Source organism: Eubalaena glacialis, chromosome X, assembly GCF_028564815.1.
Source record: "Eubalaena glacialis isolate mEubGla1 chromosome X, mEubGla1.1.hap2.+ XY, whole genome shotgun sequence".
Taxonomy (NCBI): Eukaryota; Metazoa; Chordata; class Mammalia; order Artiodactyla; family Balaenidae; genus Eubalaena; species Eubalaena glacialis.
Window position 1 is genome coordinate 123,536,792 of NC_083736.1, and position 15,910 is coordinate 123,552,701.

Here is a 15,910-nt window from a genome sequence, read left to right on the forward strand (position 1 = left end):
CTAGTCTAGTTAGCTGATAGTTTGCTAGTAACTGGCAAATGGGAGAAGGGAAGCAATCCCTATATTTTAACTTTTGCTTTTTAATTGACACCAACTCTGTGATCTCAAGCAACTTTCTAAAGCGTCTTTCCTTGATTTCCCTTTTCCATAACAAGAATAATGATCCTAAAGAAAATGAGTGTTTATAAGGGACATTTAGGTATTTTACAAAGCAAGGAGTAAATGAATAACAAGTGCTTAACATCTAAGCATCTACAGAGAACAGAGTGGTGGTCGCCAAAGGCGGGGGAGGGGTGGGTGGAATGGGGGTCAAAAGGTTCAAGCTTCTAGTTATAAAATAAGTAAGTCATAGGGATGAAATGTACAGCATGGTGACCATAGTTAAGAATACTTGTACTGCATAGTGGAAAGAGTTGCTGAGAGAGTAGATCTTAAAAGTTCTCATCACAAGAAAAAGAATTTTGTAACTGTGTGTGATGATGAATGTTAACTAGATTAATTGTGGTGATCATTTCACAATATATACAAATATTGAATCATTACACCATATACCTGAAACTAATACAATGTTATATGTCAATTATATCTCAATAAAAAAATATCTAAGTATCTAAATGGGTAGAATACATCATAGCTGGGAATAAGTATAAAAACTTTTGAATACTCTCCTCTAGAGGAGGTGGGAAAGTAATTGAAAGACATTACATATGCCATTCATAAATCAATTAAAGGAAATCTTGAGCGGAAATAGGAGGGAAGAAAATAGTACTGATGTGTTTGTTTGCTTTTGGAATGGAATGGAGTCAAACACAAACTGAACCATTTTAATCCAGTGCCTCTGTACTAAGAATTTTCTCATCCTTTCTTCCCCTACCAAATAATAGGTGATAAAAACAAGAGCCAGCACGAATACAGCGCTGAACACTGAGGTAAACATTTTACAAATAACAACTCGTCTTAACCTTACAACAACTTTATGAGGTAGGTACTATTGCTGTCTCTGTTTTACACATAAGGAAATCCAGGCACAGAGAGGTTAAAGCAAATCAGCCAAAGTCCCAAAGCCAGTGAATGGTGAAGCCAGAATTTGAACCCAAACATTCTAGCTCCAGAGTCCATGCTCCTAACCACTTTTCGAGAGAAAACTTTTCTGAAGATTTACTTAAAAGGCCAATGTCTGCCACATGTTCTTTCTCCTTAATATAATAATACAAGGGGAGGGTTTCCAGGAGAGTAATTTTTGCTGACAAAGAAAAGGAAGACCCAAACAGACGTTACCAGTAACCCCTAGGGTATAAAAAGCACCCAGTTCCTCTGCTCTGATGCCCTCCTGAACCACAAGCTGGAAAACCCCTCTCATGGGTATCAAAAGCGAAACCCTTTAGCCAGCTTCCCTGGCTGCTGTCCCCCATAGCAGCAAGAACCTGACTTGGGGCTTAACTGGACCTTTCAGGATCAAACAATAAACAGTCCCCTTTGCTCAAATCACTTTGGGATCTACAAGGTAGAACCAATGGAAAGTGACTAGAACTGCACTTTGAATTTCCTTGGGAACAGTGCGGTTCTGACTCCGGTCTCTCACCTCCTCTGCCGTGGCTCTTTTCTTTTCCTTTGACTATTTCTTGATTGCTAATCAGTCACTCCTTCATTTGAAATCTTACCATCTCCGCTGCCAGGGTTACCACTTCAGTTTCCCTCTCCTCCTCTGCCTGTCACCTCTAGAACACGGAACCACATTTTACTCGGTGGCAGGAGACACAGTGGGTTGAGTCTGGCCACTGACTGACCGTGTGATGGGCAGGACCGTGTGATGGGCAGGACCAGAGAGGCTTCTCTGGACTTTGTGTTTTTTTTATTTATTCAATGAGGATAGTCATTTCCTCCAGGGCACTAGACCCAGTGATTCACTGAGGTTCCATTCAGCTCTAAGGGCTATGATTCACAGAGCACTTCATGTTTTACATAATAATAACAAAAGCCACTTTGTTGTTGATCATTTAAACTCTTACAAAACACAGGAATACAAAATCCTTTCATACTGGAGTAAGATTCCCATAGTGCCATGAAAATAACCGAGTAGGAAATTTAACAGGACATTATGCCTAAGCAAGCGTGATTTAGAAAAAGGGAGAAAATAGTGAAATACATTAAACTTATTTAAGCCTGAAGCCAACAGTTTAGGCAATTGTTTGGCAAAAATAAACTCTTAAACTGAGGTACAAGAAGAGGTTTCTGTCCTCCATTCTACGTATCGACTGCTAAATTTACCATTTGACTTATAGATCATAATCTCCAGTAAAGTTTAATCCATTAAAATAAAAAACACACATAAATGCAGTTAGCTATTATTTGTTACATATGCCAGGCCTACAAGTACTAAAAAATGAACGGTCAATATTTTTCTTTTGTGAAAAGTAAGTTTTCAATTCAGGCCTTCAGATTTCTAAGACCAGGATAAGGTTTGAATATTTTTAACACCTCTTTCTCATTCACTTTTGCCTGGGTGAAATACTGGCTTGAATTGCTCTTAGGAACATTCACAAAATGCCACGCTTTTTCCACTCTGGGAGCATGGGAAAGAGTTTCTGCCCTGGCAAGCCAAGGTCAGAGCGAGCACAAGAATTTCCCTGTGCTTTCTGCATAAAAACACCAGCAAGTCCTTTTTCTGGAAGGTAAAACTAGATGTATCACTTCTAAAACGTACAAGATAAAAATGGTGACAGACAGAAAGGCAGATCGGCTCATTCCCTCCACAGCCAGAAGAGAAAGAAAGCCAAGCTCTCCAAAAGCTACATCTTGCATAATTTCTGTTGCCTTGACCATGTTCTTGGCAACCTGTGATCTGTGGAAATTCTTCTAAAGGGCAAAATCAATTATTCAGTGACATAAGAGTAATGACTCCATCTACTGACATCTTGCTTTGCTTAGCGAGGGGTTTAAAATATAAATCTTACTTGTTATTGGACTGCAGGGGTCTTAAGTAAGTAACAAGAAGAGACTGAAGTTCTTTAGCATAATCTTTTTCAGTGTCCAAGATATTCTGTAACACCTATGGAGAAACAAAGGTCAAGGTATTGTAACTGTCAGAAAAGTCCAAGGTAAAATAGAGTTTTAGATGTTTTAACCAAATTATCAGAAAAAAAAAGTCCTATTTACTCAGCTAGCACTGTAAGTAAGGAGCACAAAATCTGAATGCACTTTGTTTCATTCTAGTAAACTACTCTAATAATTGCATGACAACTGGTTATACTGCATAACTCATACGAACACATTTTTTCAGAATTACCCATAATTGGAGGGGCCTTGCCATTTACACAGTACTGCTCAGAATGCTTTCACGTGCTTTAAATCATTTTATCCTCAGCAAAGGTCTCAGCTAACAAAGGATCATCATTCCCATTTTATGGATGAGGAAATTGAGACCAGCTACCTCAAGACATAGAGATTCAGTGTCAGGATAGTTTCATGATAACTGATGTCAAACATCAAAAAGATTTTTTTAATTATGTTCTTGAGAAAATCTTTAGGCGACAAAATCTGAGGACACTGAATTTTTAAGCAGTTAAGACTGGTTTTTTAATAAAGGTAAAAAGTGCTAGTATGAACATTTCAAAGAGAAAAAGAAGCTGAAATGTGAGGAATTTAACAAAGAAAATGATGCTTACCAGTATTATTAATGATAGCCAAATGAAAATCCTATCGGCAAAACAACCAACGTACAGGTCCACAACTTCTCTGCCCCCACCAGCCCTGGGGTCACACCTCATCTCCCAGCCTCTTCTGGAGGCAGCTGTAACCTTCACTCTAAGCTCCTAGAGATCACCAAGTTAACATTTTGATGTATTTTCTCTCATATCTCCTAATCCATTCAACACAAATTTACTGAGTGCCTCCTTGGTGCCAAAGGCCATGCCTGTCCTCAGGGAGTTTCTACTCTGTCTTCAGAGGGAGACATTAAACACGGGCTCACAAGACAATGTGAAGCATTCTTAGCCAGGAGAAGCCCCTTAGCCTACCAATATGCCAGACATATACTCACAAGACAGTGCATGATGATCTGCTATTGACAGGTGGAGTGGACAAAGCAATTGGAGGTCCAGGTAGCCGTGGGTTTTTTGGGAAACAATTGGACTGGAAGGTGGTCGTCCAGGCTCTGCTACCAACGGACAGGTTGCTTCAGTTTTAAGGCTCATCTCAGATTGTGACATTTCACCTACCTCAGGGACCATTGTGAAGAGGTAAGTGTGAGACACTGTACAGGTAGGTGCTGGGTGAGTTGGGAAACAGTCCCTCCAATTTAAGGGGTTAAAAAAAGGTTTCTCAATGGCAGCACTATTGATATTTCACAGCAGATAGCTCTTTGTTGTGAGCAGATGCCCTGTGCACTGTAGGATGTTTAACAACATCCCTGGCGTCTACCCACCAGATGTCAGTTGCATGCCACCCCCTACCCCAGTATGAAAACCAAAAATGTGTCCAGACATTGCCAGATGTCACCTGAAGGGCAATATCACTCCTAGTTGACAAGGACATAGGCCACAGGGTGGCTTCAAAAGCTAGGGCTTAAGTTGTAGCCCCTCCTCCCAGCCACTCATGTCTACTTTCAGTTTCTCTATTCCTCAGGGAGGAATGCCTACTCTCTAAAGGTGTAAGTATAAATTTAAGGGCCTGGAGGTACCAGTGCTCTGTGAAATTAATCCAGGGATGGAACAGAGATGTTACCCCTATAGAAAGTCGAAGCACAACAAAGGAAATTAGAAACTAACTTGAGATGAATAAAAAAGAAAACACAACATCAAAACTTATGGGATGAAGTTAAAGCAGTTCTTAGAGACTGTAAATAGCTGTAAATGCCTACATCAGAAAGAAGAAAGAGGACTTCTGGTTTCCAGTCCAGCATTTAAGGCATTTGGAAGTCATCACTCCATCCTAAAAACAAGTAAATTGTTGAACAACTAGAAAAAAACTTTGCTTACATCTGTCAGGGAATTGAGGCCACAGGCAAAAATGGTACACTTAAAATTGGAGAGACAGACAGGCAGATAGAGAATCATAACTTGCTGGACCAGAAAACCATGAGCAGAAGCCTCCATGGGAAGTGGTATCAGGGTAGGAAAACCTGAACTGTAATTGATGAATTGCTGGGGGCTCAGTGCAGAAACATCTGAGAGTTAAAAACTCTAGGGGGTCCAGTCACAGAGGAGCACACCCACACTTCTGTGAGTTTTACCTCCAGAAGCTGTACCAGGTTATCACAATGAAGATAGGAGGAAAATCTCCCTTGTGCTTCAGGAGAGGGAAGGGAAAAGTAGACATTTTGAAATTTACCAGAGCATTCTGTTCTTCATAACAAGGTCTGCCCTCAAGAGAGAAAGTATTTTACCAAACCCTAACCTATTGGGGTTTTATCAGAGCCTAATATACCTAGGGGAAGAGAAATACCCTACTCCAGCTCCCTCTAGCCTTCCTGTCCTATCTAAGGGAGGGGAGAAAAAGACTGAGAAACACTGCTGAAGTTCACAATCTAGGGACATAAGCTCACCGAAAGACTGAGACCTAATCATAGGACTTGAGAACACTTCCCCTGACCCCATAACTTACCACCATATTACTAAAGGCCTATTTACTGCAGTTCCTCTTACCTAGTACATCACATCTGGCTTCCAACAAAAAATTACAAGGCATATGAAACGGTAAAAAAAACACAGTTTGAAGAGACAGAGCAAACATTAGAACCAGAATCAGATATGGTAGGAACATTGGAATTATCAGACCAGGATTTTAATATAACAATGATTAATATGCTATGGGCTCCAAAGGAAAAAGTAGACAACATGCAAGAACAGATGGGTACTGCAAGCAGGAATAAATACTGAGAAGGAATAAAAATGAAATGCTAGAGATCAAAAACACTCTAATAGAAATGAAGAATGCCTTTGATGGGCTTGTTAGTAAACTGGACCACTGAGGATAGAAGCTCTGGGCTTGAGGATGTGCCAATAGAAACTTTCAAAACTGAAAAGCAAACAGAAAAAAACCTGAAAAATGGAACAAAATATCTAAGAACTGTGGGACAACATCTAAAGGTGTAACCTATGTGTGATGAGAATACCAGAAGGAGAATAAAGAGAGAAAGGTGCAGAAGAAATATTTGAAACAACAATGACTAAGAATTTCCCCAAATTAATGTCAGACACCAAGCCACAGATCCAGGAAGCTCAGAGAAAACCCAGCAGGATAAATGCCCCCCCCCTGCAAAATGCCCCCTAAGCACACCATATTCAAACTCCAGAAAAATCAAAGATAAAGAAAAAAATCTTGAAAAAAGCCAGAGGATAAAAATACTTTACCTATAGAGAAGCTAAGATAAGAATTATACCTGACTTGTCAGAAAGCATACAAGCAAGAGGAGAGTGGAGTAAAATATTTAAAGTGTTGGGGAAAAAAAAACCCCACCAACCTGGAATTCTGTATCTTGTGAAATTTTCCTTCAAAAGTCAAGCAAAAATAGACTTTGTAGGACAAACAAAAATTGAGGGAATATTCTTGCCAGCAGACCTGCTTTGCAAAAAGTGGGGTTTTTTTAAAGTTTGGAGAGGGACTTCCCTGGTGGTCCAGTGGCTAAGACTCCGTGCTCCCAATGCAGGGGGCCCAGGTTTGATCCCCGGTCAGGGAACTAGATCCCGCATGCCGCAACTAAGAGTTCACATGCCACAACGAAGATCCCACCTGCTGCAACTAAGACCCAGCGCAGCCAAATAAATAAATATTTAAAATTTTTAAAAATTAAAAAAATAAAGTTCAGGTGGGATAGGGAGGGTGGGAGGGAAACGCAAGAGGGAGGGGATATGGGGATATAAGTATACATATAGCTGATTCACTTTGTTATACAGCAGAAACTAACACAACAATGTAAAGCAATTACACTCCAATAAAGATGTTAAAAAAAATAAAATAAAAACTAAAGATCAGAGAGAAAGAAAATGTTATAGGTTAGAAACAGATCTTCATAAATAAAGAAAGCATGAAAGAAGGAATAAGTGAAGATAAAATAAAAACTTATTTTTCTGTAAATCAACTATACCTCAATAAAAAAACTTTTATTTTTCTTCTTAATTGATCTAACAGATAACAGTTTGTTCAAAATAATAATAGAAACAATGTATTATATATATATATATATATAATGCTTATGTGTGCTTATGTATAAGTGAAATGAATGACAGCAATGATACAAGGGATAGGAAGGAGGAATTAGGAACACTTTGTTATTATAAAGTATTTGTACTTGTACCTGTGAAGCAATACAGTGTTATTTGAAAGTGGACTTGGACTAGTTCTAAATGTATATTGCAAACTCTAGGGCAATCACTAAAAAAGTTTAAAAAAAATTCTAAAAAGACACAAGCTACCAAAACTGACTCACAAAGAAGTAGAAAATCTGAATATCTCTATAACAAGTAAAGAGATTGAATTAATATTCAAAACAACTTCCCATAAGTTAAAGCCCAGGATGAGATTGCTTTATTGATTAATTCTACCAAAAATTTAAAGAATTCATATCAATCCTTCACAAACACTTAAAATCCTGGAAAAGAAGAGTGTACAAAGTTAGAGTGTATACTTCTCAATTTCAAAACTTACTAAAAAGCTTCAGTAACAAGACAGTTTAGTACTGGTATAAAATAGATATATAGACCAATGGAATAGAATTGAGAGTCCAGAAATGAACTCATGGTGAATTGATTTTTGACAAGAGTGCTGTGAACTTCCAATAAGGAAATAATAGTCTTTTCAAAAAATGGTGCTGGCTAAATGGGAAAAGAATTTGATAAAGAATAGATACATGTATATGTATAACTGAATCACTTTGCTGTACACTTGAAACTAACACAACATTGTTAATCAACTATACTCCAATATAAAATAAAAAGTTAAAAACAAAGGTATATAAAAAGTGGTGCTGGGACTTCCCTGGTGGCGCAGTGGTTGGGAATCCACCTGCCAATGTAGGGGACACGGGTTCGATCCCCGGTCCAGGAAGATCTCACATGCCGCAGAGCAACTAAGCCCATGCACCACAACTACTGAGCCTGTGCTCTAGAGCCTGTGAGCCACAACTACTGAGCCCGTGTGCCACAACTACTGAAGCCTGCGTGCCTAGAGCCTGTGCTCCGCAACAAGAGAAGCCACCGCAATGAGAAGCCCAGGCACCGCAATGAAGAGTAGCCTGCACTCTCCGCAACTAAAGAAGGCCCGTGCACAGCAACAAAGACCCAACGCAGCCAAAATTAAATAAAATAAATAAATAAAAACAACAAAAAAACAAAAACAAAAAACACATGTACCCTCTGATTGTGCAATCCCTCTTTAAAGAAAAAAAAGTGGTGCTGGGACCACTGAATAACTACATACAAAGAAAGAATTTGCACTCCTACTTCACACCATATACAAAAATTAACTCAAAATGGATTCAAGAGTTAAAACTACAAAACTCTTAGAAGAAAACAGAAGAGGAAATCTTCCTGATCTTGAATTCGGCAATGGATTCTTGGATGACACCAAAAGCACAAGCAACAAGAGAAAAAATAGATAAACTGAAATTCATGAAAATTGAAAACTTTTATGTATCAAAGGACATTATCAAGAAAGTAAAAAGACAACCCACAGAATGGGGAAAATATCTACAAATCATATATTTGAAAAGGTTCTACTATTCAGAATATATAAAGCACTCTTACAACTCAATGATAAAAATAATCAGTTAAAAGTTGGCAAAGGATTTAAATAGACATTTCTCCAAAGAAGATATACAAATGGCCAATAAGTGCATAAAAAGATACTCAACATAGTTAACCATTAGGGAAATGCTAATCAAAACCACAATACTACTTCACACTCATTAGGGTGGCTATAATAAAAAGAAAAAAATAGAAAGAACAAGTGTTGGTGAGGGTGTGGAGAAACTGGAACCCTCATACATTGCTGGTGGGAAAGTCAAAAATTGTAACTGCTGTGGAAAAGTTTGGCAGTTCCTCAAAAAGTTAGACATAGAGTTATTACATGACCCAGTAATTCCACTCCTAGAGAAATGAAAACATATGTCTGTGCAAAAATTTGCACATCAATTTTCACAGCAGCATTATAAATAATAACCAAAAAGTGGAAATAATCCAAAGGTCCATAAACAAAACCTGGTATATATCCATAATATGGAAGATTTATTCCGTCATAAAAAGCAATGAAGGGACTTCCCTGGTGGTCCAGTGGTTAAGAATCCGCCTTCCAATGCAGCGGACACAGGTTCGATCCCTGGTTGGGAAACTAAGATCCCACATTCTGCAGGGCAGCTAAGCCTGTGCACTCTAGAGCCTGCGCGCCACAACTAAAGAGCCCGCGCACTGCAACTACGAGCCCGCATACCACAACGAAGATCCCGCGTGCCACAACTAAAACCCGACGCAGCCAAATAAATTAATTAATTTAAAAAAATACTTTCCTTCTTTAAGAAAAAAAAAACAATGAAGTACTGATACATTCTACAACATGGATGAACCTTGAAAATACTATGCTAAGAAAGAAGTCAAACACAAAAGAACAAATATTGTATGATTCAATTTATATGAAACATCCAGAATAGGGAAAACCCATAGAGACAGAAAGTCGATTAGTGGTTGTCATATTACTCTGAACGGGTACAGGGTTTCTTATTGGGGTGATGAAAATGCTGAAAAGTAAGATGGTGGTGATCATCACACAACTCTGTTAATTTACTAAAAATCAGTGAATTGTACACTTTAAAGTGGTGATTTTTGTGGTATGTGATTTATGTGTCATTATAGCTGTTATTTTAAAGTCAAAGCACAAATTTCTCATCTGTTAATAGAAATTTTTCTGTTTTTTCTCTGACTCCAAGTCCTCATCCAGTAGTGTCCTTCTAAACTCAAATGTGTCCATCGTTAGCGGTCTCTGCCCAGCTGGGCTGCTGTTCACTGCAATGTGTTAAATAATCATTTATACTCATGCTCAGCACTAGGATTCATTTTTTTATTCTTAAAAATGGAGAGAGCTGCACTAGAATTCAACAGTACCACATTTTATTAAGAGGTAAAACTCATATGCAGACTACCGTTTTAGCAACATTTGTCTATAGTATTTGTATTGGAGGAAAAAGAGGATGGTGGCCTGGCTTCCCACTTATATTCAGGAGAGAATGAAGTCATCTCATCATCTCCTTTGTTCACATTTTTCTAAAGAGACCATGTCTGGTAATGAGCCATCTCACATCCTCAACCTTGCTTTCAAGCACTGTTGTCTGTAACTGTCACACTACCCAAAGTATAATGTCCATTGAAAAAAAGAAAAACAAAGTAAAAAAGAAAACAAAACAAAACACAGTCATTGCCTGAGGGAATTTTTAAATTAGAAAATTCACGGATATTATTTACATCATAAAATGTGATTTTTAAGACAATTAAACATCACTGCTTTAATTCCATGGTTGCTATAATTCAACATTCCTCCCCTCATTGAAACAGTTTTATTATTTTAACTTCCTTTAAAATGCTATCACAGGTAGTTCCTTTAAGAGAAAGCACTAAGATGTTGCAAGAAAGGTGCTAACTGTCCTGCTCCAGTGGATTTATCTGCTAGGCGAAGCAGCACACTTTCTAAGGGTTCCATCTGTGCTGGAACCACTCACATGGGACAAACGGAGGTAGGAAGGCAGACACTCCCTGCTGCCTTTGAGTACGTTCAGGAGAGCTGAATGGAAACATACACTAAACTCATATTGTTGCAAGTCTTGAGGGTGGCTGAATGCTGACTTTACAAGCTAAATTGACACAGGTGATTAATGAGTCCTTCATTAAATAATGCAAAATTTGTTTGAATGATGATGTACTAAATAGCATTGCCCTTGCTGTGGTTTGATTAGTAGAAATGCTCATCAGGGTGGATGCCTGGGATTCTCTCCCAAATTCACTTGGATTTTTATTGCTTTCCTCAATCTCAGAAGACCAACTGATGAACTGCGGAGACTGGTTCTTTATTTTTCAGGCCACAGGGCATCTACTGTAAAAGGATAAAAAGGGAAGCAGACAGAGAAGGCTATGTGTTCCCGAACAGAAGGCCTCAGTGGTGAGTCAGAACGCAAACAGTCTGGCAGGCCAACCAACTTCAGAGCAGTACAATCTGATCGAGATGAAATCCACTCAAATACTAAAATGGACTGTGTCCAGACATTGCCTTTGCCCCTCTGACTCCATCTTCACAAGGACAACAGAGTATCCTTTTGCTCAATTAACCTCTGACTAAATTCAGAATAAAACAGATGGTGAGAAGCCATAGAAAAAAGAGGCGGAGGCCTTTTGTACCTCCATCCTGGGCTATTGATTTTCCAGTAAAATATATTTCCTCCATTTCCTGGAAAGGCTTTAGAGTGAGTTCATTTTTATAACTCTGTTTTCCATAAGGGAACAAGTCATATAAGTCTGAAGAAATTATTTTAAGAGGCTAAAATGCATAAACAAAAGCTGGAAACAGAGATACATCCCATGATAAAGGAAGATTATAATGGTCCCAGGAAACCTTAATCTAAGCAAAACCATCATACTATAGGAATTCTGAGATAAGTATGATGCCTGCAAAAACGGGTTCATGTTGGTAAACTCCTAGGAGATGGGAAAAGGCAATACACTACTGTATTTATGTCATATTTGACATATATGGCAGAAGAGCCCGCCTGTTTACATTCAAGTGCAGTGATCAATTTCACCCCTCCAGGTCCTTGGTCTTCACAAAACAAGCAGCACTCTTGCCCTGTTATGGACAGATTCTGCAAAACAAAGATGGATTCTGAAAACTCTTGTCACCTCCCTGACCTCAGATGGAAGATATGGATGAGTTAGGCAGGAAATGGGTAGGTAAAAAACAATAGGGGATATGGAGAAGGAATAACTGGATAGATGTGTAAGGTAGTTTAGGCTGGTGGTTTTAAAAAAGGGAGGGTGCACAGAGGTTTTTTAGGGTGGTGAAATTACTCTGAACAACACTGTAACGGTGGATACGTGTCATTATACATTTGTCCAAACCCATAGAATGCCCAACACCAAGAGTGAATGGTAATGTAAACTCTGGACTTTGGTGCTAATGATGGGTCAATGTAGGTTCATCAGTTGTCACACATGGCCCACGCTGGTGGGAGATGCTGATCCTGGGGGAGCCTGTGCATGTGTGTGGGTAGGTGGTATACAGGACATCTCTAACCTTTGGATCAATTTTGCTGTGAACCTAGAACTGCTCTAAAAAATAAAGTTTTTTTTAGAAGGGTAGATAAGTACTAGAAACGCAGAGAAAATTCAGGGTGGGAGCAAGTGGGTAAATAGATGAGTGAGAGAGAAAAGGGGGGCAAACAGAAGATGGGTGGCAGGAGCAAGAACTACAGGAGGCTTCCTGGGATTCTGATGGGATTGAACGGGTCTCAGATTTCTTCCCACCTTTCCGACCGCACGGAGGTTCTGGTTAAGACATCTGCCACACGTTACAATAAAGGAGAAGAAAGTTAGAAAAAATAAATAATACTGGCCCTTACTGATTATATTTTCCTATTTGGATGTAAACCCCAGAGTTTAGTACAGGCAGACCTCGTTTTATTGCGTTTTGCTTTACTGCGCTTCACGGATATTGTGGTTTTTCCACAAATGGAAGGTTTGTGGCAACCCTGCATCAAGCAAGTCTATTGGCGCCGTTTTTCCAACAGCATTTGCTCACTTCATGTCTCTGTGTCACTTTTGGTAATTCTCGCAATAGCCCAAACTTTTTCATTATTATTATATTTGTTATGTGACCAGTGATCTTTGATGTGACTATTGCAAAAAGATTACAACTCGCTGATGGCTCAGATGTTGGCGAGCATTTTTTGCAATAAAATTTTTTTAAATAAGGTGTGTACATTGTTTTTTAAGACAATGCCATTGCACACTTAACAGACTACAGTAAAGTGTAAACATAACTTTTATATGCACTGGGAAAACAAACAACTCATGTAACTCGCTTTATTGTGATGGTCTGGAACTGAACTGGCAATATCTTTGAGGTGTGCCTATATTAGGATTATTGTGAGTCTGGCCTATTTGTGGCAGCACGAGGGACCGCATTCTTACATTGGGCTGCACCAGTTGCAATAAATAAGGAATTTCACCCTCCGAGAGGCATTTTGATGGGGAGAGAAGAGAGCGCAGTCCATTCTGTGACCTGCAGGGACGGATTGCAGGCACGCACATTCTCGCCTGGATGAATGTGCTCACAGGGTTCCCCCTGCCTGAATTCCCTTCCAGCTCTTCTCTGCTTATCTAAGTCCTGACATGCCGTCAATCCTCTCTCCCATTCAACCTTTCCCTTTTTGGTTCTCAAATTTTAGTTTAGTGAGTATCAGCATCACCTGGGGGGGATGGAGAGAAGGGGGCTGAGGGGGTGTTAAAAATGCTGTTTCCTGGGACCTATGGCCAGAGATTCTGATGTAACAAGCCAGATGTGGAGACCAGATATCTGCAGTTTTAACAATCTCCCTGGGGGCTTTCAAATGCAAAAGATCCCCCAACCACATTTGGAGCAACTCATTTTAGGACAGTTTATAACTTGACATCATTGTCTGCCATGTGGCTTATACCATCATGTCCGTCCGGTCTTCCCAGTGAGACCATGGGTGCCAAGACCTAAGCACTGCATGCAAATTAAGCCTGACAACTAAGCTACATAGATTCCTCTTTCTTTTCTTTTCTTTTTTTTAGTTTTATTGAGCTCTAATTGACAAATAAAAATTGTATATATTCAAGGTATACAACTTGATATTTTGATATATGTACACATTGTGAAATGATCACCACAATCAAGCTAATTAACACATCCATCACCTCTCATAGGTACCATTTTCTATTGTTATGCTTATTATTATTATTTATTTTTTAATCCCTCCTGGCATGTAACATCAACTTACAATAGGCAAAGAGAGCCAATGAGCAGAAGATTATTAGAAAAATAATTCATAGAAAATGATATGCTTTTTCTCAGTAGTGAGAGAAGTTTAACAAATGGCAGTGAATTCTGAGGACAATGAAGGAACCAAGGTCAGGCACAGCAAATGCCTCCTCTAGGCTGCCATGTCCCTAAAGGATGAGCTAAACTCTCATTCACAACAACGGGCCCGGAGAGGCCAAGCCTCAGTTAGATGCATTAAACATGCCCCTCTGCAGAAGGTATGAAGGAAGGAAACTACTTTTTGACATGTACTGTTTACATTATCATTCAGTGCTAAATATTTTGTATTTCGTTGATGACTTCCTTTTAATCCAAGGTTTTGTGAGCTTTAAAAAAAAATGCCTCATGGCAGATGCAGGTCTAAGTTGGGTACCCCATGCCACTTGTGATGACACCGGAGAACTTCTAAACATTTCAAAACTGATGTGCCACCAGAAGCATATGGAGGCCTAAATGGGGCTGAAATCAGTAGACAATCCCTTGGAAACCTGAAAAAGGGGAGAGAACGTCTGCAGACTTGCAAATTCCAAGAGGTCTCTATCCTGCCCAAGTTTACAGGATGTGACAGTTAATTTTATGTGTCAACTTGTCTGGGTCATGAGGTGCCCAGATTAAATAATATTTCTGGGCATGTCTGTGAGGGTGTTTCCAGATGAGATGAGCCTTTGAATCAGTAGCCTGAGTAAAGCAGATTGCCCTCCCCAATATGTGTAGGCATCATCCAATCTGTTGAGGGCCCATATAGAACAAAAAGGTGGAGGAAGGGAGAATTTGTTCACTCTGCCTGACTTCTTGAGCTGGGACATCTGGCTTCTGCCCAAGGACTGGAATTTACACCATTAGCTCTCCTGGTTCTCAGGCCTTTGGACTCATACTGAACTACACCGCCATCTGTCCTGGGTCTTCAGCTTACAGACGGCAGATCGTGGGACTTCTCAGCCTCCATAATCACGTGAGCCAATTACTTACAGTAAATCTCTTTACATGGATCCTATTGGTTCTGTCTCTCTGGAGAACCCTGACTAATACACATGACCAAAATAAAGGAAGCATTTGGACTAGCAAGGACTCGCTGAATGCAAGAGCATAAGAACAGGTCTGGTCAGCGACAGTATTGTCAGGGTCTGAGAATAGAAAAATCTCCATGAAGGAGAAATAATGAAGAATACATAATTCCTGTTTAAAATACACACACACACGTCATAGGGTATATATATGTATATATGCGCACACGTGTGCACACACGCGTGCGCGTGCACACACACATACACATCTACCTCAAAGAAAGACTGTCATGAGATTCACCAAGATGTTAATAGTGATCATCTCTGAGTGGTGGGATTACAGGTGATATTTCTTTTCTTCTTTATACTTTTCCTGAACTGTCTGATTTTTTTTTAAATCATTGTTTACATAATGTTATGTAGTCAGAAAAGAAATACTTCCCGTTTTAAAAAAAAATGAAGTAAAAATCAGTCACTAGTGCCCTTATAGTACTAGCAACAGAAAATGTCTACAACTCTTAGGATAAGAGTTAATATAAGATCATATGGGAAATAAAATTTGTTACATTTTTACCAAAAATAAAAAAGATCAGATGGGGACACCTTACATGTGGGTGAACTTGATTTTCCAGGTCTCCAAATACTGTGGGTGAGCTAGAATTATTTTGGTTTGTCTAAGGTATTCAACACAGATTGGGAGGGCAATGAGAACACTCAGAACATATTTTGAATTAGTTGCTGCTAAAAATTTGCCTAAATACTCAAAAATGTAAATTAGAAAAAAACACCAACAATCAACCCAAATCCCTTCACATGCATATCTAGTTACAACAACATGTCTAACTGGTCTCAATAATTCAGCAATATTT

General features: G+C 39.1%; 1 protein-coding gene across 5 annotated transcripts in view; it reads right to left on the reverse strand.

The window, feature by feature from the left end:
• The window catches only part of ARHGEF6 (Rac/Cdc42 guanine nucleotide exchange factor 6), a 116,772-nt gene that overhangs the window by 51,475 nt on the left and 49,387 nt on the right, over positions 1-15,910 (reverse strand). For all 5 annotated transcript variants that reach the window (XM_061177903.1, XM_061177902.1, XM_061177901.1 and 2 more), the window contains one exon: positions 2,955-3,049. In XM_061177903.1, coding sequence (XP_061033886.1) covers positions 2,955-3,049 — 95 coding nt within the window. The remainder of the gene's footprint in view (positions 1-2,954; positions 3,050-15,910) is intronic.